The sequence below is a fragment of the Rhinolophus ferrumequinum genome, chromosome 5 (assembly GCF_004115265.2).
Source record: "Rhinolophus ferrumequinum isolate MPI-CBG mRhiFer1 chromosome 5, mRhiFer1_v1.p, whole genome shotgun sequence".
NCBI classification, from domain to species: Eukaryota; Metazoa; Chordata; class Mammalia; order Chiroptera; family Rhinolophidae; genus Rhinolophus; species Rhinolophus ferrumequinum.
In genome coordinates this window covers 81,812,131-81,839,727 of record NC_046288.1, presented here as the reverse complement: position 1 = coordinate 81,839,727, position 27,597 = coordinate 81,812,131, and the positions used below count along the sequence as shown (strand labels likewise).

The following is a 27,597-nucleotide window of genomic DNA, read 5'->3' as shown; positions in this document are numbered from 1 at the left end:
GCCCCGATTCTGTCATCAGAAATCTGATGACAGGGCAGGACTGGAAAAGACCACCACTGTGAGTGAAAACATTGTATGCACTTTTGGGTAACAGATTCATGAGCACCCTCTTCAAATAAATCCAAAGATGGGTCCAAATAGAGGAAAGAGATACTTATACACGGTTTTATGGATCAAATGGTGCCCTAGCTCCTTCAGTGTTAACAGTTCTCCGAGTGACCCACGATTTCCGAATGGAGATTCTCATTTTTTCACGTAATTCAGCCAAGCCTCAGGGCAGTGAGTGTGTCTGAAGTTTCACAGCGGGGAAACGTTGAGGCCCATGTACACGCACGTCTGCCTCGCGTGCCCCAGGAGAGTGAGAGTGAGGACACATCTCACTCTGTGCCATCACGAGGCACGGAAGTCCCGGAGGTGGGCTGGGGTGAAGAAGTCTCAGCTAGGATACGACCGATTGTCTGGCTTCAAGGCAGGTAAACTAGACGCGTGCTTTGGCTGAGTGAGGATAGGTGTCCCCAAACGTGTTCCTCGCTCGGCAAGGCAGGCTAGTCAGTCAGGCCAGAGGCAGGGTCGCTTAGAGGACAAGCAGGTAGGCCTTGAGTCCATCCCCCTGAGTATGAACCTCACCTTGGCCATGTCGTGACCTGTGAACTTAAGCAAACACCTGAAACTCCTGACGGGGCTGCCGTTAGTTTGGGTCCACTGAGAATCCGATGCCGAGGTGGGGTTAGTATACGACATTTACTGGGAGAGTGGCTTAGTATCCGCTTGAGCTGCCTTAACAAAATACTACAGGTGGCGTGCCTTAAAGACCAAACTTATTTTCTCAACATTCTGGAGGCTGGGAAGTCCAAGGTCAAGGCAATTGGGTTTCTGGTGAGAGTCTGCTTACTGGCTGTCAGATGGCTGCTTTGTCACTGTCCTCACATGGGAGAGGCGAGTGGGGAGTGGGGAGAAAGGGAGGGAGGGAGGAACAGAGGGAGAGAGAGACAGAGACACACAGAGAGAGAGATCTTCCTCCTTTTATAAGGCCACAGCTTTAAGGGATTAGGGCTCCAACCTTGTGACCTCATTTAAGCTTAATTACCTTCCAAAGACCCTATTCCCAGATACAGTCATAAGGGGGTTAGAGCTTCAACATGTGGATTTGAGGGATGCAGGACACAACTTAGTCCGTAGCAAGGGGCTGGGGGCGCAGGAGAGCCTTCAGCAATCCCTGGGCCTCTATCTGTGAAAGAAGACGAGGGAGGAAACAGAGTTGAGGAAGCGGATCTTTCCCTGCAGCACACTTTCAGGAAAGGCTGGGCCAGGCGATGGACGCTCCTGAGCCAGTCACCCGTGAGCTGAGAGGGGTCCTGCAGCTCACGGCAGTGGGAGTGGGGGGCCCTGCCATACTTAGTCACTGGGCTGGGAACAGCCGGACGGAAGTGTGGTCCTGGCAAACATGGTAATGGGGCCAGCAGCTGGGGCCATCAGAAAATTGTGCTTCCTACAGCAAGAGATCTGAGCAGTACATTTCCCTGGCTGCTTCTACGCACAGATAAGAAGATACCAGCAATGGTGCATAGTTCAAAAGACTCAGCAAGATTGGATAAGTGAATAGAAAGCACATGGCTGAGTGTCTAACACATGTGAACACTTAATATGCATTAGCTTTTATTAAAATGTACTTGTCCTACACCCTGGTCTTGGGCTGACAAATGTAAATAATTCTAATTACGTATTCACCCCAGGTGGTGTTTGTTGATTGTCAACACCCTTACTTCCATTAAATATACCATTGGATTTACTGCTTTGTGAAAATCTTCCAAAGGTAATCAGTGTGGATGCTTGAAAGGGTTATTGCTCTATAAAAAGGATAAAGTGCTCAATTTTCCTGACTCCAGACTGGTGACCATAATCCGCAATTGTAGTTGCACTGATTATTTATATGTTTCTAGTTCAGTTAAGGCACCTTGGAATTACAAAGTCTCAGAATTAAATGGAAAAATTTAAGCCATCTGGCCCAAACACCATGCTATACTTGGGTTTCCCAAAAAAATCATCCTTCAGCCTTCTTTACCCACACCCATGGTTTTATAAGGTCAGCTATTGCCTTTCTGGACTGTGTGCATTTATTTTCTGTCTAACTCTAGATCCATGTTCCACTCATCTCCCCTCTACACTTTTTACATGAGGCTGATCTCTATGGGCTATATTCTTGCTTCTGGTTGGATTTAGCCAACATCCAATAGGGTATGAATGGGTGGATGACAGGAAAGAAGTCAGGTTATGGAACGGATATCTTTGGGTCCCGCCCTAAGGGTTGTGTATGACAGATGGTGCCCTGATAACAGGCACCGCTTCTCTCCAGACAATGGGTGCTGGTGACTGTCTCATCTTATTATTAACCCAGGTGATTGCATTATCCTTCGTGCCATCCTATAGGCCATCTATGCTTTCGTAGTCAGTGCCACCAATAAGCCCACCTACAGTTATCCCAATTCCAGTGTGCTGTATGTTTCTCATTGGTCCTCTGACTGTCACAAGACTGTTTCTAACTAAGTGAAAGATCTTCCTTTTATGGCGCCCCTCGTTCCATCCCTTGAAGTTAGACTTGGAGTCAGAAAGAAGGGTTACTCCAAATGGTAACCCTTCAAGTCCACAAGGAAGATCTTAACAGAAACCTACAAATCTGGACAATACCACCTATATGGCGGAAGCTTTTGGGGCAACAAATTTGAGAGGCATTTTGTGAACAATCAAATTCAAAAGTAGCGTTTTCCCTAAATATTCAACCTAGCCCAATAATCCTTTGTATACTTCCCATTCAAAAAATGCTCCAAGTCCTTTAACAATCTACTGATATTGTTAGTCCTCACAACTGCTTAGAAAAACACTCTCCCTATGTGCATTTTATTACGATGCTAGAAGCTCTGAGTGTGTTGAATGAAGTATTACAGCCTTTAATCTGTCCTCAATTGACTGTGCTCGAGCTTCCCCTGAAGACAAACTGTACATCTCTAATGTTATTATATATTTTTTTTATTTTAAACAGCCAGTAAAAGAGCCAGGGAGCAGGAGATGGAGAAAGGAGAAAACAGGGGGAAAACGGAACGCAGAAATCTACAACCTCCCCACGCAAACCACCCACTTAGACAGTTTTATGAATAATTTATAGTCATGTTAGTGTACAGAAGCATATTTTTTTAACATATGGCGATTATATACTCTTTTTTTATCTTGCATCTTCCAATTAACGTTATAAGCATTTTCCCGTATTTTCATGCAGCTTTCTGTAAACTCCTATGGGAAGACTCCAGGATACACCTTACGCACCACTGTGTGTCTATGTCCCAGGTTACTTAACCATATCCTGTCATTTGATATGTAGGTTGCTCCTGTTTGATTTGTTTATAACCTTGGACTGTTATATATAATGTTGCAATGAGTGTCTTTGGAAGTAAGACTTTCCCTTGTTGTCCTTTTTTAAAAATTTTCCTCCCTTAGGTTTCATTCTCAGAATTAACCCTAGGTGCCAAATCATTTAAACAATCATCTATTTCTAGTGTCCCGACATGGGTAAGAGTTTCTGCATAACCATGTCTTGGCCCGCAAGATGTTGTCATCCATGGAAACTTGGTAATGCTGCAGTCCTGCCCCCTCTGGCGTTCTCTGTGGTCTTGGCTGCTGCTGAGTCAGTTACACAAATGGTTACTGATGCAGAAGCTTGGATATTAACGGCTGGAGAGTGTTTTCCCCAGACCAGGATGCGTTCCAGACCTTATGTCAGATGGGCTGATGCTTGTAAAATATTCAAGGAAGATCTCTCACTCTGTATATTTTATAATAGATGCTTTTTTATTTTATGTATACAAATATAGCATATATATGTCTTAATAAACAGTTTAGTTGCTTTCAATATCACTTTTATGATATTACTACTACAATATCACTGTAATGCAATATTTGGTCATAAGTCTTTGCTTTGGGTATTTCTGTTTCATTAAAAGAGATTTATTGGGTCAGATTAGTCGACAAAAGACTCTAGTCACTGTTAAGGACCTTGATACGTAATGTCCGATTGCTTTCTGGAATGTGTTTACCAATTGAACTTGTGATTGTATGATCACGGCCTAATGTATTAGTGGGTCCTTATCAGTGTTTAACATTCCACGCATACACGTTATATAGAGATATTGAAACATTTAGTAACTGGATAAGTGAAGCAGCCATTCGTATTTGTTGGAGTTAACTTAAAATATTCCTAGAGTATCTGAACAATTATCCTTATTTTTTTGCTTAATAATTATTTTACATTTTGAGAGTATACATTTTCCCCTTCAGTTCCTAGAACTATGGACATATCTTAAATTTGACCACAGTGCCCCTCAATCTCCCACTTTTCAAAATGGAGAGAACAACTAGAATGGGGGCCGCAGAAGGGGGGTGCCCAGCTTGCAGCTGGCCCGTGTTTATTGAGCACGTCCTGATGCTACTGCAGTCCCGCCCCCTCTGGCACCGTTTGTGGACTTGGCTGATGCTGAATCAGTTACACAAATGTCTACTGACCCAGAGGTTCAAGTTGGACGTGTAGCTCACTCTGCCAGATATGCAGATGGATCCCATACTTGCAAAATATTCAAGCCAAATCTAACATATATCAATAAGGATCCCCAAAAGAGCCTAGGAAAAGAGGGCCTATATATTTTGAAAGGCATGTCCATCCAGAGACAATGAAAGATGCAGAAAAGAGAAAGAGATTTTCCTCTCAAAAATTTCTGTTAAAAGCCACTTATTTACCGTCCCCCCACTTCATTTCCTTTTCTTTAACATCTAGGACTGTTGAGAAAAGACAGTCTATGCGAAGTGACTCACACTGTTTAGCACTTATGAGGAGCTTAGGGAAGGGTAACACATATATTAGCTTGAGCATAGCTACTGAATAGCTGTATGACTGTAAGTAAATAACTCAACCTCTCTGAGCCTCAATTACTTTATGTATTAAATTGAGGTGCCTGATGAGACGATGTTCGAGATCTCTGTGACTGCATGAAGTCCAAATATACAAAACATAACTCCAGGAATGCGGCACAGACTGGAGGGAATAGGAGATATTGGCCCCATATCATTTTTTCATCTGAGCCATATGGGGAGGAAGAGATGATGCTTGAGAGAGTGGAGAGACATGAACCCTTTGTCTGGGTTCACAACCCCAGCTCTACCATCCACAAGAACTAGTCACAGAGGCATGGCACTGGGACAAAATACATTCTATTTCTTTGCCAGGCTGTGCTCTGCTCCCAGATTTAAGAAAAAAAAAAAAAATTCAGGAGTGTGTGCAGAGCCCAGCTGGGCTGAAGAGCTAGGGCCAAGCACGAGACTTAGAAGACAGAGAAGAATAACAGCCATGGCCTTCCTCAGGACTTTGCACGTGCTGTCCTGTCACATCTTTCTCCCACCTCAGGGCTTCCCACTTGCTTTTTTGTCTGCTCTGAGCACTCTTGCCTGCCCTTGTCATCTCTGGTCCCTTCCCGTCATGGAAACCTCAGCTCAGTTTACTCCACCCAGATATATACCATCGCTGTCACTGATAACCCCATCTGAGGTCCCCTCCTCCACCAGGACCACATCATCCTGGACACTGTCCTCAAAGCAGCGGTCACTAAAGTCAATATGTGCCATTTCCTGTCCCCCAACTAGAATTCATGCCCCAAGAGAGCAGGAGCTCCTCTCTCATTCATCACTGTGCATCGAGAGCGTCCACCTCGTGGTAGCCATATAAACAGTTGTCAAAGGACTAAATCAGTGAATGGACCCTGGGAGGAAGTCCCAGGGAAACAGGACGCAGGGCGGAAGCACTCTGCATAGGGAGGAAGTCGTGAGTGACCCAGATGGTGGCTGACGGAGTGCGGGAGGGGGGAAGCGGGTCTGTGGGAAGGTTCTGTCCCCGACAGTGGTTAACGTTACCGGTGCACAGCAGGAATACAAAGCAGACTACCTTTAATTGTTTTCATTACTGTGGCTAAATGCTGTACAACGTGCCCCCTGAGCTGATGCCTGAGGCAGATGGCTCCCTCTGCCCTGTTCTTGGTTGCCTGCTGGATTCAGAAGCAAGTCCTCTGCTCAATGTGGAGAGAGAAAATGTTACATGAATGTAGAACCCCAGTATCTATGGACTATCAATTAACGATTCAAATAGTCTTTCAACCAACGCTCATTGAGCACCTGCCATGAGCCCAGTGCTGTGGGTGGCACAGGCTTTGTGTCTGGTTTGGGACTCAGGCCCAGGAGCGACCATGACACTGAATGGTAAGGCCTGGCCCCCAGAAGATGTTTTTATACAGTGCTTTGGGGATTCATGGAAGTTCTTAGTTCTTCCACCTGTGAGGCCCAGGGGAAGTTAAACCCAAGAGGTGGTACAGCGAAGCGCTTAAAGTCATGTAGGCAACTGCTGGGCAGCCAATGGAGGAAATGTTTTCAGCAAGTCAGAGATGCATACAAATGTATGGCCTGTTCGAGAATTCACACTATTGTGTCTGGCACTTTTGTGGCTTGGAATGTGGCCCAGGACAGAGAGGAGTAGAGAAAGAGGACAGGAAAGTAAAGTTGGGCCAAGCTTGCAAAAACAAATTTGCGTTTTGTCAATTGGTGACCATCGAGGCAGGTAAGTGGGGAATGACTGTCCTGTGAAGATGACAGCCAGCACCCAACACCTGAACTCCATGCAAATACCAGCCAGCCACAGAAGCCAAGCTCCCAACCTGTGCCATCCACCTGCTTTCTGCGTTCGTGTTCCCATCTCTTGATTAACCACCATTTATCTTAACCTCAAAAACCCATTCATGTTTATTAACGGCTGTCTGTGACACATCGCAAGTGTGACATTTAAAAACTGGAGGTTGTTTGAATTATGAGATTGCCAGAGACAAAAAAATCTCCCCCACATGTGAAACCCTTTCAAGCCTACCAGTCCCCATGGCTTGTGAACAAGAGCTCAGGGGTGTTTACACTCCAAGCGTTTTCCATCAGAAGAGGAAGCAAACCTGAAGTAGTTCAAATTGTTAGTTGTTGTTTTGTACACTATGCATATGTCAAGGTTTTCAGCAGGCGAGGTCCATTGTCTCTAGTGTAGTGATGGATATGCTGATGCATATATTACACTGCGGCCCAGGGACCAGCGGAGCAAAACTGCAGACAGAGCCAGGGTTGTGTCCTGGGGAGAACACTGGCTAGAGCGAGAGGCAGTCCTGGGCTCAAACCCCAACCTCAGCTTCCTCTCCTTTAAGGATTCATTGTCCAGGTCCAACGAGACAGACTGCATCAAAGACGTTAACTCTGGGTCTAAGCAAGATGGCATTCCATTTCATCCAAAATGATCATTCCATCGAACCCTCCTAGCTTGATTGCAGGGTCTCGGTTCCTCTCAGCCTCTCAGTTCCAATTCTTTCTTCAGTCCCTAAAAGGCATACATCACACACTCACAATTATCTACTCATTGTTACTGCCCTTTGGGTTGTTAAACTGGTTTTGTTTAGGTTGGATCATACAACCTAAGGCTTCTACAATAGCAACACCCTGGAATCACAAAGGCTTGTACCCCCAAATTTATTTCTAGCTCACACAAAATCCACTGAGAGAAAAGGTGTCTTCAGAACAGTTGTCCCCATGCTACTTTCTCTCACTGTCTATATGGCTGGGAAGGAAAGGGGCCGGGAGGTGGACCCTGGTTCTCCCCTCAACTGGGAACAACTTTTCCACTGGACCCCAAAGAAACTTTGCTTCTCCCAGAATTCCACAAAATCTCTCATGAAATCGGCTCCCTCAGTGACCCTCTTCCATGTCTTCTGTCCTGTAATCAAGTCTCAGAAAATACACTCAAACACTCTCTCCATTTCTACAACGATAAGGTACAGGGTGCAGGACATTCTCAGTCCATTTCGTCTCACCAGTCCCTTGCCAGGCCCCAATTCTAGATGCTGACTCAGCCACTCCCACCACACAAATGACCGGCCAGCATGACATGTGAAATGGAAAAATGGGTCTGCATTTCCATGCCATTGCTGAACTCCTTTACCTAAACCGTCAGGAGGGAAGGGGTGACTTTTCGAGAAATGGGACTTGTACACAGACGGCTCTCGGGACAGAGGAAAGGTGGTGCAAAGGAATCCTTAAGTCTTTTTGTCTAAGAATACTACAAAAGGGTCGCAGCTCATAACAGATTATTTTTCTGGCTTCTACCCAGAACAATTTCAAATATTTAAGGTATTCATTTCAATTAGAACAAGCTGTTACTTCAAATCTTGGCACATTAAAAAAGAGGGGGAAAAAAGAGTGAGAAAAAAAGGAATAAAGAAGAAAGAAACATGAAGGAAGGTGGGGAGGGAAAGGAGGAAAGATGCGAGGAGAAAAGAGAAAACTTTCCCCTTTTCCCTCCGTAGGAGAAGTTACAACATTTTGGAACTTGCCAGAAATGTAAGATCACCTAGGTCTACGGCCTTCACCATAAAAGGGTCTCTGAGGCTCAGAGAGGTGAAGATGTTTGTCTGAAACCACACAGCCAGCAAACAGAGGAGCTAAACTTTTGTGCAGCCTTTCCACAGCCCTGTGCTGTCTAGATAAACAACAGCAGCTTAGCTGACAGGAAGCTCTTGCTGGGCCATTATCTCTCCCAACATTGAACCCCGGAGAATCCGGCCTCCGCCCATTTGTATAATATTACTTCATTTCTGTGAGGAGAGAACAGTGCTTGTTTGAGTTCCTGGCCACCTGCCAGAGAAGTGGGGCTCTGGAAAGGATTGGGGGACTGCAGTGAAGGGGAGGGAGGTTCCCCGCTGGGAGGAGATCTTCTTGGGTCTCCACCTAGGAATGCGTAGGGATCCTCCACAGTTAGAAACTATTGCAAAATCCCTCTAGTGCAAATGCTGACTGCTGGCCAAGGATAAAATACTGATGTGAATACAAATTCATTAAATGTGTTCCTCTCTTCTTCTCCATTCCCCTTCTCCTTCTTTTATAAACCCTCGTGTGATTTATTGTGTTCAGGTATCTAAACCCTAGGTGTTTAGACATCGCAGCCTCTCTTTTACATGGACTGTGTAGTGGAGACAGACTTTGTAGGGAACGGAGGTCTCTGCTAACCCTTCATCGTTCCTTCTAATCACTAATCAATAAGTGTGTGCTGTTCTGAACAAATATCATAGACGGAGCATGGAGCGGGTGGTCAAATAGACCTGGATTAGGGTTCGGGCTCTGTCCCTCCCTCTCTGGCTGTGTGTCCTTGAGGAAGTTGTTTGCATCTCACTTTCCACAGCTGGCCACAGGGACAAAGCAAGGCCCCAGGAAATCATGAGGGTGACATATGAGATACAGTCCATCACCCAGTTCTCTGCCAGTCAGAGAACTGCCAAGTTTGCCCTCCTTTTCTACCTGGCACCAATGCCTATGTGCCAGATAAAAAGGGGATTTATTCATTTATTCACTAAGTATGGGCGGTACGGGCCAGGCACTGTGGTAGGCTCTGAGGATTGCGGAAGGAGCTGAAGGCACATTGCTACCCTCATGGAGATGGTGTTTCAGTGGGGAAGATCAACACGGCCACACCAGAAGAAAAACTTCATGATGGAAGGGACTTTGTCTTTTTATTTACTGTCCCATTTTCAGTCCTGTGAACAGTGGCTGGCACACAGTAGGTACTCAGCTAATATCCGTAGAATGGTTGAACACATTACATTTCACACAAGAAAATTGGAACCAGGGAGAAGCATTTTTGAATATATTTAATCTATAAAGATATCTACATCTATATCTGTCCATATATGTCACCAGTAAGGATCTGTTCTATGAAGAAAAATAGAGTAAAGGAAATAGAAAACTACAGGAAGTTACAGCGGGGAAGGCAGCCCCAGCTAGGGAGTAGATTTTGGAGTACAGCTGTACAGTAAAGTGTGATAGCAATCATGGTGAACATTTGTTCGCCACATAATCCAGCACGCACAGCTCCTCGAGTTTTTCATCATGTGTTCCCTTGTTCAGCTCTGACATCGCCCAGTGAGGAAGTGCCACTATCGCTGCCATTTTGCTGTTGATGAGAGGAGGCACTGGTTGTCCAGAAACTTGTGCCTGGTCACACAGATAGAAGGAAGCTGCTAGGTTGAGATCTGAGCCCCGTCGCCTGACTCTGGTCTGTGTATTCAACCATGACGGGGCACTGCCTCTATCCCATCGAGTGGAGGTACATTCTCTCCATTCCTCAACCTTGGACCCCTCCGATCCAAACTACAGAACAAACGCTCAACCATTCCGTGTGTGCCAGGTCACCTGAGACCCAGCTTTGGATGTATAGTCATCACCGGGAGCCCTGATTGAGGGTGGGATGAATTTGAGAAAACCTTACGTACTGAAGAATCTACTGAAGAACGGGGGTTGTGGCCAGTGTTGGGATGGAGCAAACACAGGATCATTCTTCAAGACTCCGGTCAAATGCCCCCTGTCCCGTGATGCTTTGCCCAATCCAGGTGATTGCCCAGCCATCTTTGTCTCTCCTCTCTTTGTTCACCACTCTACCGGGGACTGTAGGTTGAGTAGCAATCTCCAGTCACAGCTCTGTCCCCTCCACGGGGCTGTGGGCGCCTCCAATTTGCATGCATTAGAGCTTCGATGTATGGACTGAAAGGATGTCCAGGAGTGTGTGCACTAGAGTTTTGAGGTGCAAACTGAAAGACGCAAGCTAGGCAAAGGGAAGACAGGACAGGATGGCCTGGGGAGGAAAGAAACGGAGTGAAGACAACCTGACTTTGCTGACCCCATCTCTCAAACTGCCTTGTGCTAGAAGAACTCAGAGTCTTAAAACCACAAAGTCTCTCCTCACCACCTCTATTTGCAAAACCGCTGCACTCTTTTCCAGGGGTCCCTGGTTGTGGCTACGGGGCTTCCTTGAAAGGGCCCTGTTAATCCCTCCATTTGTCCTGTGTCCTAAACCTTAAGCTCCTCAAATCCCAGGTATCTGTACGTTGGGGCACAACAGGCTCTGCCTAGAGCCCTGAGAAAAGCTGAATAATGGCCCCCAATGACATCAATGTGATGTCCACTTGGTAATCCCCTGGAACCTGGGACTATGTCACCGTACATGGCAAAGGGACTTTGCTGATGTGATTAAGGTAATGACTTTAAGATGGAGAAATCACCCGGGGTTAGCTGGGAGGGCCCGATGGAATCACACAGGGTACAAAGGGACGCAGGGTGAGGCGATGTGGGACTGACCGCTCAGTAAGGAACGAGAACAGCCTCCAGAAGCTAGAAGAGCCAGCTGAACGGATTTCTCCCTCGGACCTCCGGAAGGAACAGAGCCATGCCAACACTTTGGTCTGAGCTCGCTGAGACGGACTTGGGACTTCCGAGTTCCAGAACTGTCACATCATAAATTTGCCTTGTCTTAAGCCTCAATTAAGTTTATGGTAATGTGTTGCAATGGTGATAAGAAACAAATACAAGGGACTTGATGGACCTCCTGGGTTGACAGAGCCCGCTTGTAGGTGAAAACCCATTCCTACATGGGGCAGGCACTCTGGGTCCCTATCGTTATAAATAGGAACCAAAGATGGACGGCGTGTGTTCACTTCTTCCTGACAGGCTGAGACCCCTTAGCTCCAAAGCCCACTGACCCCAAACTCATATGTTCATACATCCAGTTATTTTAAATGTACCCCAAACAAGCAGATTTTCAGCCATGTGGAGACTGCCTGCTTTGTGCATCCTGGTTAATCCCACCTGCAACAGTTGTTACAAGCCTCCTTTGTCCTCTGACCTGAGACTCCAGGTCACGGTGTCAAATGACATCCCCCTCCCTGTAAGCCCCTTTTGGGTTTCCCTCTCACCCTCCTCCCCTTCTGGATGGTGGTGCCCTCATTCTAAGCCTCTGGAATGTCTCTTGCTGTGCAGACTCTGTCTGTCATGCTACCCTGTCCAAGCTCTGCCCAATAAAGCGTACTGTTTGTTTTTGCCTCTCCTGGGCATATCTTTTTCTTTGATCAGCCTTGTTAAAAAATAAAGCTCAACTGAGCGAATTTGGATATCTAATCTGCTTTATTAAGCAATTCGTGAATCAGGCAGCATCCGATCTAGGAAGCAGAAGGGTGCTCGGAGGGGCTGTACAAAATGAAAGGTTTTTTTTATAGGAAGAAGGATGCGGTGGGGGAGTTATTAATAAAAAGAAAAAGAAGATGATTATCCTTAGACCAGGACAACTTCTTTATACGGAGACAGGAATGGCAAGGGTTTTATCATGCAGCTTGCCTCTTCTTCCTTAGGGGGATGGAGAGGGCCCAGGTGACGGATTACACTGCTGGTGCTTGACCAGAAAATTTCAGACTGGTTGATTAAGATTATGTGTCTGGGAAACATTGAAACTGCAATTCAATCAGGTATGAAATCTAGGTTTGGCATCATGGGCTTTAGCCCAAGTGATGCCATTTGGGGCCTGTGGTTGTCTCTTTACCAGCCCTAAATTCCTCAAACTCCCTGTACTTATAAGCTCTTCCTAGGAGAAATTCCTTCCTGCTCAGGATTCTTTTAAACCCCTAAACTAGTGAGGGAATCAGAGTTAAGTCCAAGGTGTCAAATTCTCTCTATAAGAATATATGTATTTGTACCATTAACTCTATGCACGACATTAAATATACGGCAGGCTTATTTCCTATTATATAACTTTTTCCCACTTGTTATTTAGCAGGAAATTGGTATATGAGACATAAGGATACCTGTTCAATCAGGGAGCCTATGTCCCTGATGGATGTAAAGAAAACAAAATCTATTTTAAAGCACCCCTTCATCAGTTTATTCTTCGGGTTACTTTTAATAAAGATTAACTCTTTCATCTGCTTTTGCTTACTAGGGAGCTTATCTCTTTAGCATTTATTTCAAACAGGTTGGTCAGCTGATGGGGAACTTTTATCAAACAGAACTGACAGGGCCACGGGTTAATTTTCGCCCTGGAAAGAAACGACTGATGATGCATTTCCTCTGAGGTGCTGTGGAACATATCACAGGTAGATGGGGAACAACAGGACATTTACAGAGGCCAGCATGGACTCTGCAAATGACGGGAGAAATGGAAAACTATGTATAGTAGCTCAAATTACAACTAAACGATTTCTTTAGCTTGATGCTAAGTCACAGTTAGGCACATGGAAAGTGGGTGTAATTAGGTCTGCGGCCCATGGGGTATCATGTTGAGTTTCCATCTACAAACTGATAAATAGTGCAGCGATTGGATACTGGAATTGTCATGCGATGATGACACATAGAGTGAACACTTTGATGCAAGTCCTTGTGCAAATGAATCAGGAACAGGGTTGACTTGCTTGAAATTAAATGCAGTTGATATAGAGCCTAAGGTTGGATTTTGTCCTCTTTTGATCGGTACATTATATGCATATAATATGTATATATATTTTCTTGTGGTAAAAAAAAATATATATATAACATACATTTTAAACATTTGTAAGTGTAGAATTTAGGAATATTAATTATATTCAAAATGTGACACATCTGTCACCACTGTGTGTTTCTAAAACTTTGTCAGGACCCAAGCGGAGACTTTGTACTTATAAAACAGTAAGGCTTCATCGTCCTCTCCCTCTCCAGCCTCTGATAACCTCTGATTTACCTTTTGTCTCTATGAATCTGCCCATTCTCGCTAGATATTCCCTATAATTGGAATCATACAATACGCGTCCTCTTGTGTCTGGTTTATTTCAGTTAGGATAACGTAGTCAAGATTCAACCATGTTATAGGACGGGTCAGAATGCCATTCCTTGTCGTGGCTGAGTACTATTCCATTGTATGGATAGACCACCTTCGTTTTTGCCCTCATCTCTTGATGGGCACTTGAGTTGCTTCTACCTTTTGGTGACTGTGAATAAGATTGAATGTTAATAAACAGATGGGCTAAACTAGCTCTTAAACTCTAAAACTCTTTGAAGTTTCTTTTTCAAAATTGCCATAATTCTCCCCTCCCCCACAGGGGGAGAAACCAACAAACATTGAGTAGGACGTTGTACATTGGGAGAGGGAAACTGAATTTGAAAGGAGTTATCTTGGTAAAAATGAGAGAAATGCCAGCTGATTGAAAAAGTTGCTTTATGTCCTTGGAAAACAGGAGCCTTCTTTACCAAAACGGTCCATTTCCAAACGAATTAGTGGAATGTTTTTTTTTTTTTTTTTCTTTTCAAATTACCTTTAATCAGCGACTGTCGTGTACGGAGAAGAAAGGAACAAAGAGACCACTCAACCTTTTCCTCTTCATTATTTGAATATTTCAGGAAAACTAAATACCTTTATTTATCCAGATAATGTCTCAAAAATTGTGTTTGTTTGCCAGTGGGTTGGATTTGTATGAATGTTTATCTTTAGAGGAACAAAAACATCTCACCGACTTTGAATGTGTTGGCCTTGATTTTCACTATGGGCAGTAATATCGAAAGGACTGTTCTATTACCAGTACTGAGTTTGGTATTCACAGACCGTTTGCATGTGTCCACAAAGAGTGTGTTAAAAGAGCAATGAATGCACGTGTAGTGCGTGTCTGTGTGCCGGCTGTGCCCACAGACTTTATGGTGTACAAGAATTCCTTAAATAAAGTCTTATCCCCGTTTAACATACAGGCCAACTGACCCTCTGAAATGATTAATCAAATTCATTCGTTGTTACCCACATTTTAAGTGAAAATGTCAAGATTTGAAACCCAGTTTTCTTACTGGGGAGCAGATAAACAGATAAATAGAAAAAAATGTAAATCACAGCTGAATTGGATACTTGGAAGTGCAAATTAGAACTAGGTACAATCTTTAATTGTGTGGAAAATGCAAATTGCTGCTAAAGATAGAACTTTCAAATTACAGAAAGTGGAAATGGAATCTGCCATGCATTCTTTTTCCACGGCTGGGTACAGCTTTTAATATGCACTGTTAAATGTCTCAAACATTCTTTCATGTTTGACAAATTACCTAAAAGGTTCTGTAGGTCTGCAAAGGTGTGTGCCTACATCAGACTACGTTTTCCAAGCTACCCCAGTCCACAGTTTGTTGTAAGTGGATTTTTTTCTAAAATATGGTTTAGATGAGCTGTAACAAAAGACAGTGAAAGTAGCAGGGTGTACATGTCTTCATTCTATTTATGGGACAAAAGATTTATGAAAAATCATTGAATCACCATAGCCTGTGATCAAATGACTGGACTGAATATAGTCAAATGCTCTAGGTCAAAATAGTTGAAATTACATAGCAGGCCCAAGGACTAATAATAATGATAGCTTTCATTAGAATAATGAACTCATGAAAGCTTACATCTATATTAACCTCCCTTTTAAGTATGACCAAATATCCATTAGGTGGGTGTTCTCTCCATTTTATTGTCAAGGAACAACCAAGTATGGTAGCTAGTCTCCAAAGGGGGCCCCCCAGGGAACCACACCTCCTATTATTCAGCTCTCCTGTACGTCATTTTCCTCACTGAATCTGGACCGGTCCTTTTGAAACAATAGAATGTGGCAGAAGTTTCTTTATGTCACCTTTGCAACTTCTGCTTTGCTCTTTTGAAACACTCACTGTGGGGAAAGCCAAGGACCATATTCAAAATCTCACCAATGACCCTAAGTCTACCATACCGTGAGGAAGCCCAACTTGAGCACGTGCAAAGGGAAAGAGAGAATGATGCCTCTCAGGAAATGCCTAGGTAGCCCTCAGGTATTTCAGGCATCCTAAGTGAGGCATCAAACAGCCAACCCAGTCCAGCCTCTGACAACTAAAGTCTTAACCACTATCCGACAACAACCAGGTGAAAACCCAAGCAAGATTGGCCTCACTGTCCCCAGCCCCTCCAGAACAATGAAAGATCATGCATTGTTGCATTAAACCACTAAGTTTTGGGGTAGTTTGTTACACAACCATGGGTAACTGGAACACCAGGTCTATCTAGCTTTTATTGTTTTTCCCACTGCACTAAAAACACTAGTAAACGAGGAATGTCACTTCTATCAACTGGATATCTGCTACACACAAAGAGCTGTGTGAGTCATTGGTTTTTATCTGGGGAGCAAACTGGCTAATGGGGAGTTAGACAAGTGATTCGATGACAAATATACAGTATGGAAAGTATTAGGAAGTAAGTTCTCAGTTCTTATCTTGAGTCTGCGATTGACTAGCTAGGTAAGCATGACGAGGGATTTTATTCTCCAGGCCTTATATCCTTCTTCCATAAAATAAGATGGCTGGCTTAAATAATTTTTAAGCTATCTTTCAACTCTATTAACGTGTAGATATCAACTGAATTTGTTCCTCGGGTCGTTGGATAAGTTAAAAAAGATTTAATTTATTATTAATGTACATACAAAGATACAAACACACACACATTCGTGTGTTAGAAAAATCTTGAACTAGACAAACCAAAATGTTGACAGTGATGATCTCTGAATGATCTTACTTGTAGGATCTTGTTATCCCATGTGTACTCCCTGGGTGGCTAAAAGCCATGCATTTCGTTTGTTTTCAAGAGAGAGTATAAAAAGTGAGTATAAGCTGAGATGAATGGCTAGAAAGTAGGCTTGGCTTTGTGTTAGTTATCTATGTGTAACGAATTGCCACAGACTTAGCAGCTTAAACCAATATCTATCATCCCAGTCTGCATGGGACAGGAATCCAGGCAAGCCCTAGCTTTGCTGAGCTCACGGGACAGCGATGAAGGTTTCCGCCAGACTGCTTTCTCATCTGGAGCTTTGGGCCTTCTTCCAAGCTCACAGGGTGCTGGAAAAATTGAGGTCTTTGCGACTGTAAGACGGTGAGCTTTGTTTTCTTGGTGGATGTTGGCCGGAGGCTTCTCTCAGCACTACTGGCCACTGCAGTCCCTTGCTACTTGGCTCCTCCTAAGCATCTCACAACACAGCAGATGACTTCTTCAAAGTCAGGGGATTCTCTCTGCAGGCTGCTCCATTAGTCTTATATAACATAGCATGCTGTTGACCCTTGAACAACATGGGTTTGAACTGTGCGGTCCACTTATACGTGGACTTTTATTTAAAAAAAATGTTATAACTGTGTTTTCTCGTCCTTATGATTTTCTTAATAATGTTTTCTTGTCTCTAGGTTACTTCCTTGTAAGAATACAGTATGTAATACTCATGACATACGGAATATGTGTTAAATGACTGTTTATGGCTTCCAGTCAACAGTAGGCATTCATGGTTATGTTTTTGGGGAGTCAAAAGTTATATGTAGATTTTCTACCGTGCAGGGGGTCAGCGCCCCTAAGCCTGCATTGTTCAAGGGTCACCCGTAGCCACCTCCCATCACCTTTGCCATATATGTGTAACCTAGTCAAGTAACCTAGTCAAGAGAATAAGCATCCCATCTTATTTACAAGTCCTGTCCACATTTAATAGGAGACAATTATATAGGGTGTGCATATCAGGGCTGAACCTTGAGGGGTCTTTCGTGAATTCTGCCTACTTTAGTCTTTTGGCTGATATTTGTCTTAAGTTCCTGATTTCTGTTTTTACCTTCTTTGTGCTCTAGCTCTTTCCACGGGCAGATGTGTTGGAGAAGTAGTTCGCTTTTGCGTTGAAAGGCAGTGTAGCCTGGAGGTGAAGCATGCTAGCCATGAAGGCACACTGCCCAGGAAATGGAGCTGGCTCTTCCATTTACTAGACATGAGACTTTGGGAAAATTACTTCATATCTCTGTGCCTTGGATTCCACATCCAAAAAGCAAGGTGAATAGTAGGACTTGCCTCATAGGTTGATGTGAAGGTTACAAGAGATAATAATACACATTTAGCTTTCAGCAAATACTCACTGTCATCCCATTACCCCCTAGAGGATGACACCGGTTATTAAAGCGGGGTTACTTTTCCATATTAGAAGACTGGTTATACAATTATGATCTCATTTTTGTACATTGTCCACTAGCCATGTGATACTCATAGAATCCCTGTGAAAAAGGCATCATTTATCCTGCTTTCCAGAAAGGTACCAGAAGCTCAGAGAGGTAAGAAAATTGCCCAAGGTCACATAGCTATGGCAAAGGCTGAGCTAAACCTTTACGTCTGCATCTTCAAATCCGAGGCCAGCGCTCTGTCTACTTTGCCAGTGTGAGAAGGTGGTATGAGACTTGTTCTTCCCTACACCCTATGGTAGAACTCATATGCATGGGAGGAAGCAAGAAGGATGCAGGGTTAGGTACAGGAAGTATGCATTTTAATAGACAGTTTAGAGATATAATGGGTTGTCTTGAAGAATATGGATTCTCCATTAGCGTCATATTTAGGAAGCGGTTGTATAGTACGGCAGAATGGAGACACCTCGGGCATTAGAATAACTCGGTTAGCTACTAAATATTTGTAACTCCTCTGTGAAGCATCACTTCATTTTCTGGGGATATGACGGTAAGCAGAAACATGGAGCTTAGATTGAATATTTCCCTAGGGATTCATAAGGATTCAATAAGACAGTACAATGTAAAGTGCTAGCAGTGCGTGGTCCAGAGAATATATTCCCAGGAAACCAGACAGATCACAAGGATGGGAGATAGTGAAAAGGCTTTTCACATCAGACTGACAACTGGACTAAAGTTGTGGTTCAATCCACAAACAAGTACTTCCTATCTGCCATGTGCCAGGCACTGCACTAGGTGCCAGGTGTTGCAATTAAGAGGAAGAAACATTCATCTATTGGCTCTAAATAAAATACTTGTCAAACAACACAGGTACAATACCCTATAACATAAGTAAGATGGAGCGATACCTTCATATTTATGGGAACCAGAAAGACTTCATGAAGGTGGAGTTGAAGTTTAATATCTATCTATTAATACTTAGTTGACAGTCTAATAAGCCAAAAAAGAAACTACTCCTTGGTAAGAATTGTATCTACTATTGTATTTAGCACTTTTATGGGTTAGCCAATACAACAGACTTATTTCCTACTGTCTCTTGTTTAATTGGAAGAATTATAATAACCTTGTGGGTTGGTCACATTATCCATACGAAATTCAGAGAGATTAAGATATTTATGCAGCTTGACTATCTTTGATTAGGTGCGCTAGAAGCAAAGCCTGAGATGTGGATCCTTATATTCTTGGGTGAGTCGTTTGCTGGGATTACAGAAGAAATGAGGAAGGCAGAGAGGGGCACAGGATAAGGGAGGGGAAGAAACTGAGCAAAAGTGTGGTTTCAGGAGAACTCTGGCCTCAGCCTGACCCACGAGCAGCGTTGGAGCCTGGGTTCTACTATAGAGGTTGTCCTGCCGGGGCCAGGAGGCTGGGCTGTGACCCCACAACCCAACCACCCCCCATCTCAGACCACTCAGTCATTAGTCACAGGCAACCCCAAGGAAAGTGGAGAACATGGCGGACCTAACTTCCCAGGTACCTCTAGGTAAGGCAGCTAAGGGGAATTCTCCAGAAAACAGTAGAGGGTGAGCCAGTAGATGCCAGCTTTTGTGGTGTGTGTGTGGCGGGGGCGGGGGGGACAGGGGGGGAGCATGTCCCTGGTGAATAGGATCTGGATGGGACACTAACAGCAATGGCTACAGTCCCCTAGCTGGGAAGCAGATGGGGAAACTAAGGCAATGGGTGCCAGCTGTCAGTTTCAAAACCAGTTTGGTCCGTCTCCCACAGTCCTAACCATTCTTAACCACTAAGCCACATACCCAATGAGCTTCTAGTTTAGACCTATCTTATCTCATCAATTTTCCCCCAAAACAGAGTTAAGTAAATATCAGCCCATTTAGATTGAGAAGGAAATGGAGATTCTGAGAATGTGAGCCTAAGGCCGCGTGGCCAATAATCAACCCATGGAGTTGGGATTTACACCCAGGTCTCCTGGCTCTAATTGCTTTTTCTCTCAGGTTACCTCACTGGGTCACTGGGGGGAAACAGAGTCAAGACCTTGGCATCAGGGTGAATGGAAGAACCGAGGCCATGTCCTACATCTAAACAGTCAAGCCACGCAATCAGTGTCTGTAGCTTGGTACTCACTCCACGTTGGTGATTTGGAGAGCTCCGTTGTGTTGCTCTGGTCTTTAGCTCAAGCTCAGATTTCCTCCGTGAACGTTGGTCAGTAAGGACCATGCATTGTCATGTGCCTGTTGCATTACATCTCAGCCAGTCTTTTGTTTGAAGACCATCTGGTATAACTCTGAGCATCCTGGCTGCCCTTCATTTCCCTTACGGGCTCTGCCTAAAAGACGCTTAGGCAACACTTCTTCCTCCCCTTCCCCACGACTGCGTGGACTGAAAAGTAGCCAGGCAAGGATGTGGGGACTGAATCCCTGTCGTAACAATCATGCACGAACCACGCTCTGCCATCATGCACGAACCTTTGATCTCTGAGTTTGAGTTTCTGCCTCTGTAAAATTAGTGCTATGGCATTTCCTATTTAGAATTGCCATGCGGATTAGAAGCAGCATATTTAAAATGCCAAGCACATAACTGGTGTGCAATAAATGATAGTTTTTTTTATGTGACAGACACACCTGCACAGCAGACAGAGATGCACGGGTGCCTGCTAAGGAAGCTCCCGGCACTTGGGAAATAGATGTCAAGGCCACAAGTGTCTGACACATAGTGAGTTCTCAGTGTGTTTAACCCATTCACATGCCCCGTAGACCAGTCTTTTGGCTGAATGTCCCCTACGTCCTTCCCCTGCCCCATCACCACTATCTCAATTCCTCAAGCCATCCTTGCCCAGAATGCCATGCTCTAGTTACATCCATTGCCCTTCATGTTCCAGCTCCATAGCACATCCTCCAAGAAGCCTTCCTGTGGAAAGAGGAGGGTCCCTGAGACCCAGAAGTTAAGTGAGCTGGGTCATAGCTCTTCCTTTGGGAAGATGCTTCATCTCTCACTGCTCCTAACTAATGGCATTTTGAGTGACGTCTCTGTCATCTCTCACCTGTTTACGATCTTCAATGCTAGTATTCCCCATCTCCAGGACAACTACCCCACCAGCCTGAGTCGCAGTCCTCTCTTTCTTCTAAAGTAATGAGGGCAGGTCCATTTGTCGATTTGTTATACCTCAGTTTCCCCGTCTCTATAATGGGGCTAGTTGATTCCTCCCAAAGATGTTCCTGAATTAAATGAGAACAGACTACACTGGCCATTCACAAGGTTAAAAAATGTCATTTCCCTTGCCTCCCTAGACCCTCTGTGTTTTTTTTATTTAAACCCAGAACAGTTAGGTTGGTGCAAAAGTAACTGCAGTTTAAAAGGTTAAAAATAATAATTATTAGTTCTTATTACATTTTCTTTTACACTCCTGAGGGTTTAATAACATGCTAAGCACAGAGTAGGGGCTCAAAAGAAAAATACAATTTTAATGACTATCTGAACAGTTGGCCGTGATCTCTGATTCCACCCCTGTAGGTAGCAGGCGTCCTGGAAATTGGTCTCTTCTGCCCTATTTCTCCCTTTAGTCTCCCGGGATATGAAGAAAAGAGACCCTATGCTCAGAGATACATCATCATTTTTGCTGAACTAGAAACATTTCAGAGTGTGAGCTGGTGACCAGGGTTAACAGTGCAGCACTATCTGATTCCTGGAGGAAGGGGCTGTCCTGACTCAGAAGCATCAAGTAGCAATAAATATTCTAAATACAAAAGCTGCGGCTCTGCTCAGCTGCTCTCAGCTCCTCTCCAAAGGCCCCTGGGTTGCCCCTGGGCCTGGGCCGGTTGGGGCAGGAACCTCACTCCCTGCAGCTGGCATCTTTTTATTTGTGAATAGAATCGGTGTTAGGGTGTGTTTGGGGAGGGCCCAGGTGCCCATCTGGCTCCTGAGTCATGGCATTTGGCTCCTATGAAGGTGGTATAGTTCACCTGCAGGGCATCCTCTGCATTTGACAGTGTTCAGATGAGCTCGAAGTGCCTGGGCTAGGTCTGGAGTGATGGGTTCTTGGTCCTTGTACCTTCCAAATGGCAGGCTGGAATTGAACCATAGATGGAAAGATAGACGTAGCCACTAGGACCCCAACCCTTTGCCCATGGTAGACATCCATGAATACATTCTTAATCAAGACCCTGAATCCTTAAATGAACAATTACTGAATTTACACTCACTGATGATTTTACCTGGACCACCCCCCGTCATCAACTGTGCCAGCCCCAGCAGCTAGACCATGTCCCCAGTGCTTGGTCCTTCCTTCCTCCATTCCTACCCACCACCTCTTGCCCCAACTGTCAATGCCTCGAGCATACCACCCCCATGAGGCCACAGGCATTCATCGGGATTTTGCAAAGGCCATCCTCTTGGGAGTCAGAAAACTCACATTGGAGTCTCCGTTCAGCCACCAAGTATTTGGGTGGCGTAGGAAACTCGATTTAACCTTTCTGGGCCTCTCGTTTCTTCAGTTCTTCAATGGGGGTGATAAAAGCAAGATCCAGCGATGCTGCAGAGGGAAGCACTCTGCAGATTGCAACCTACCACGTCAAGGGCAAGCCTGCTAGGAGGACTTCTGCCATGCCCTCTAGGGTGCTGTTTGTCAATGACAACCTCAATGGGTTCTGAGGAGGAAGAGTGTCAATGCAGGGCCTGGGGTGGGGCGTGGGCCATGCGAAGGTCAGGCTTGGCTGCAGCTGCTGAAACAGGACCAAGGTGACTCACTTCCCTGCTAGAACTACTGAGAAGAATGCAGGCTCATTCTTGTCTCTTTCCTCCAGCCCAGGCACACCCCTTGGGATGGAAGACCTTTGGCACCAGGGAAGGGATCTGTCAGGTTAAGCAGACAAGAGCTGTTTCTGAGGCTGCGCCTTTCCTTTTGAGTTGGGAAAGAGTCGGGTAGAAAAAAAACAAACCAGAAAAACAACGCCAAACCTGGGCTTTGGCTCTATGTGGACTCTGAGCTCTGGCTTAGGGTCAATACGAACTTGACAAGTTCCTTATCTTCTTCGTGATGATTTCCTCCACTTTGAACTTGCCATAATAATTCCTACTTCCTAAGGTTGCTTGGGGAAAAATTTCAATGAGCTCTTGTATGCAGATGATCGATAATGTCCATTTCACTCCTCTGCCTTAAGTATAAAGTATGTCAGGGAACGGCTTTATTTCGCTTGTTTGTATTTTTCATTTTACCATAATGAATATGCTTTGATTTCATCAGAAAAAAAAAATAATCCAATTTATTTAATCCTGCAAAAAGCTGACTGAAGAAAGACAGCATGAGGAACCTGAGGCTCCTCCAACAATCCAGCCTCTCACGGGCAAAAGTGAAACTGAACTCAGCCTCTCACTTGTAGGCACAGGTACCTGTACTTCTCTGTGCTCTGTGCTTTTCTCCTTTTGACTTTAATGCTGGGGACTTTAAATTTTCTTCCACCTTCAGGACTCCAAACTCAGAGCTGATTTTTAAACATACACGTATCTATGTCTCAAAGTCTAGGGAATATATGTATATAAATGCATATTGAGCTTTCAAGAAATAGACAGACAGGAACCCAAGCAAAAGGCTACCCTTTTACTCAGCTTTTCACAGAATCTACAAGATAGGGACACATACATTTTCAATTCCTCTTTTCTATTCTAAGTGGATCTGCGGAGACAAAATTGCCACCTGGGGCAAAGTACACAGTCCCAAGGTCATTCTTAAGGCCAATGCTTTAATCCCCTTTATTGCAGGATTGGTCCGCCTTTATTGTAGGTTTTGCCCATTGCAGAGGTCAGAAATATATGCAAGCACTCTGAGGCAAAGATGCATGGCAGGGAACCTCTTGCTAGTTAGTAACTATGTCCCGGGTCTTAATATTGCTTTGTCCGCTTTGAGTTTACATGGCGTTAAAATCCACACCCAGGCACCTGAAGTCAGGAGTGGGTGAAACTGCCTCCTCCAAGAATAATAGGGGATCTCAGTGAAGATAAATCTTACAATGCAAGTGAAAAATAAATCTGATGACCACAGCAAGACATTAAAAATTAAAACGAGCAATGAAGAAAGGAGAGGGGGACAAACAGACGTAATAGCCATGAAAACCTTTTTTTTTTTTTTTTTTTTTTTAAAGTAACAAACGAATATAGATTCTCCAATGAGAGCAATACAGACAGCTATTTTGAGTTGGGGGCAAGTTAATTATATTCAAAAAGATAGTGTCTCCAGAATTTGTTTTGTTTTGTTTGCAGTGAAATCTTAGTTCCTTCATAGACATATTACACAATGCTAACAACTATGAAAAACAATACAAAATGCCCTCAATTTAACAAGTAGAAAAATATAACTAGTATATATGGCAATTGTGAATCTAATACTGTACAGAAGTAATTTATGGATTTTACAAATAAATTATAGCTTAAATGCCCTTTTAAAATTCTCTTTTTTCCCCCTAGATGTACACCAGAACTTACAATAGGAAAGGTTCCAAGCCTAGCTTATTGCCAGTCAGTGCCAGTCGAATGTTCTGCCGACAAGCTCGAAGAATTTCTTATTTGGCTCGTGAAAATACTCGTGCAGTTTGTTGAGGAGTTTGGGGTCCACGTGGGGGTGCGCGCGGCCTTTGGACTCGTGTAAGCAGCGGTCCCGGCCGCTGTCCCGCAGGCAGTAAAAGCCCTTGGTTTTGTTAAAGTAGAAGTTCGAGGCGTTGATCTGCGGCGACAGCTTCAGGAACCGCTCGACCTTCTGGATCTCGGGGAAAGGGTCCCTGATGAGGCGGTCGCCGTCCACGATGTGGACGCGGCGCCGCGGGAAGAAGCGCAGCCAGTTGCGCATATGCACGTGGTAGAGGCTGCGGTTGAGCGCCTTGTAGTCCACGTTGAGCCGGCCGTCACGCAGCAGGAACTCCTCGATGGACGGGTAGGGCTTGCGCTTCTGCAGGTGGTTGTACAGCACTTGCGTGTAGTCGGACAGCACGCGCTCGGACGGGTCCCGCAGGATGAGCAGCAGCCGGATGGCCGGGTTCATGCCATGGACCCGCTCAGGCACTTTGGGCGACGTGAAGTAGGCGGGAGTCTTTTCCACGGTGAGCTGGTGCGGGCCGGACAGCGGCATCTGGCTGAGGTACCAGCCCAGGCCCTGGCTGTAGTGCTCCTCCCAGTCGAAGAAGTGGACCTCGTTCTCCGCGGCCGCCACGTCGGGGTGCAGGCTGAGCATCTCCAGCAGGGCGCGGGTGCCGCCCTTGCGCACGCCGATGATGATGGTCTGCGGCAGCCGCTGGGCCGAGCCGTTGGGGGCCGCGCCGTCGGGGCCCTCGTCCTGGAGCGGGGCCGCTTTCCGCACAAGTTCCTGCTGGCCTGGCTCCGCCCCTGCAGCGGCGGTGGGGCGGGAAGGCACGAGCTGCAACTGGGCCACCAGCAGCACCGTGCCCAGGAGTAGCGCGGCCATGCCGGACACCACGGGGGCTTCACTGGGCCGGGCGTCGCTGGGTCATGAAGCACTGCGGCAGGAAATGCCTCCTGATCACTGGCACATGGGTGTCACGGGCTGCCGATTACTAGGAAACAAAGAGGGGACAATGTTAACCCCAAATCCACGCAGAGCTATAACTCTGCAGTCTTGGGGAGGCATTCACCTCCCTGAGGCTCTCTGCTCTTGATCCTCTAGAGCAGGGGGTGGCAAACAGTTTCTGTGCAGGGCCGGACAGTAATGTTTCAGGCTTCGCAGGACATGCCGTCTCTATGCCAACTCCAAGCATGCTTGCTGTTCTGCTCTAAAGCAGCCACAGACAATACACAAAGGAATGAGTGAATGAGTGTGTGTGGTTGTGTCTCAAAACTTTATTTGTGAACACGGAAATCTGTATTTCATATAATTGCATGCATCGTTAAATATTTTTTTTTCTTTTTCAACAATTTATGTTTAGTTCTCTGCACAAAATCAGAGAGATTTGGCCCCGCAGCTGTACTTTACCAAATTCTATTAGGTTGGTGCAAACATAATTGCGGTTTAAAAGGTTAAAATTGCAAAAACCTCAATTATGTTTGCACCAACCTAATATATAGAAAAGTGTGGGAAAGGTCTTTTAGATCTCAGTAAATATTACTGAAATATTTACTAAGTATCTGCCAACCCCAGGCAGAGAGGCAGGGGAACCTATGTGGAACACTGATTGTTTAGTCCCAATTCTTCACCCCTCCCTGCATCCAATTCTTGCCATGGCTCCACTGTGGGAGAGTGTGCTTACCAACAGTGTGATTTGGGTTTGGCCAATGGCATGTGGACAGAACTGACAACGTGCCAGTTGCCAGCCTAGGCATTAAGAGGTCTTGTGTGTTACTACTTGCCCTCTTGCACTTTCGCCATCACCATGAAAAGAATGTGCCCTGGGCAGCCGCTGGTCCCAGCAGGAAGGTGACAGAGGTGCAGCAGAGTCACCCCACAAAACCACTGTTTGCAGCACAGTCATCCCTGCTCATGAGTGAGAATGCATCCCTGTGGTCCGTAGCCATTGAGTTTTGGTGTGTCTTGTATTTCAGCACAAAATTGGGAAAGGTTAACTGATGCCACTTGACCGCAGGCATCGGCATGATGTGTGTTATGAGTTTGTTTAGGCAGGGCACTGGGAGGGCATATGCTCATTTGCTTTGCCTGAAACAATTTGGAATGGCTTCACAGTAGGGGAAATACTTGCAGTGGGGCTAGAGGGATAAACGGTTGAGGTTACTGGAAAGAGCAAAAAGTCTGCCTGCATGCAAAGCCTTACTATTTATAAAGTGGTCTTGCAGTCTGCTCAGTCAGTTGTCACCACAACCCTACAGCATAAGGTTGGAAGGTAGGACAGTTATAGATGAGAGCCTGGCCCAAGGACACAAAAATTCAGTCCATTTCAAAATTCAGAGCCCAAATTCAAAACTCTAAACTCAGGGCTCTCTTTCCAAACACTGCCTCCTTTATGCCTTTTCTTCTCTATCTATCTGAGATTTACTACATTCAGGCAATTGAGACCCTCCAGGACACAGGCACTGCCGGGTAGGATGGCACGGCGTTCCCAAAGGCAGACCGTCATGGTTAATGTTTTTAGGGAGCTGATAAACACAGTCTGTGTCTGACCCTCTCCCAGAAAGAGGAGGTTGGGAGCTGTCTTTTAAGTAATCTCTACGTAAACACACTTAGCGATCGGCTGGAGACAGGCCAGGTTTGGGGACTGTGGGACTTAGAAAGCCGATAAAAATATTCTCCACTAAGAGGGCCCATCATCGTCTTTACACCAGGCTTAAAATTCACTTAATTAGTTTAAAACTTGTCCAGAATGTGGAAGCAAAGAATCACATCCAGGGTTTCCATTTTTGTGATCAAAGCAACTGATCTACCTCCTTCAGATCTCAACTACATTAGCTGTTTGGAAAATATATATTAAAGAACAAGGAATTAAATAGCTGTACATCTTTAGAGGATTGCGGATGATGGAGAAGGGACTTGCAAGATCAGCTGGCATAATTGTTTAGGAAAAAAAAGGAAAATGTTTAAGGAGCATTGGCCAAACAAAATGTGGTTCAGGGTTGGTTCTACTGATTGGATGAGCTCAATTTACTGGGCCGTTTGCTTTAGTCAAGTGAACATTTCAGTATGTTCAGGCAAATTTCATTTCCTTCTCAACTGCCCATGTGAGTTGACTGAATGGACCAGCTATGCTTGCCTTTCGTGCGTGTGTG

General features: G+C 45.0%; 1 protein-coding gene across 1 annotated transcript in view; it reads right to left on the bottom strand.

Moving 5' to 3' along the window:
- Nucleotides 1-24,009: 24,009 nt before the first annotated feature.
- The window catches only part of HS3ST1 (heparan sulfate-glucosamine 3-sulfotransferase 1), a 29,619-nt gene continuing 26,031 nt past the window's right edge, over nucleotides 24,010-27,597 (bottom strand). Inside the window, exon 2 of the mRNA XM_033106779.1 lies at nucleotides 24,010-25,439. Coding sequence (XP_032962670.1) covers nucleotides 24,392-25,330 — 939 coding nt within the window. The 5' untranslated portion in view covers nucleotides 25,331-25,439 and the 3' untranslated portion in view covers nucleotides 24,010-24,391. The remainder of the gene's footprint in view (nucleotides 25,440-27,597) is intronic.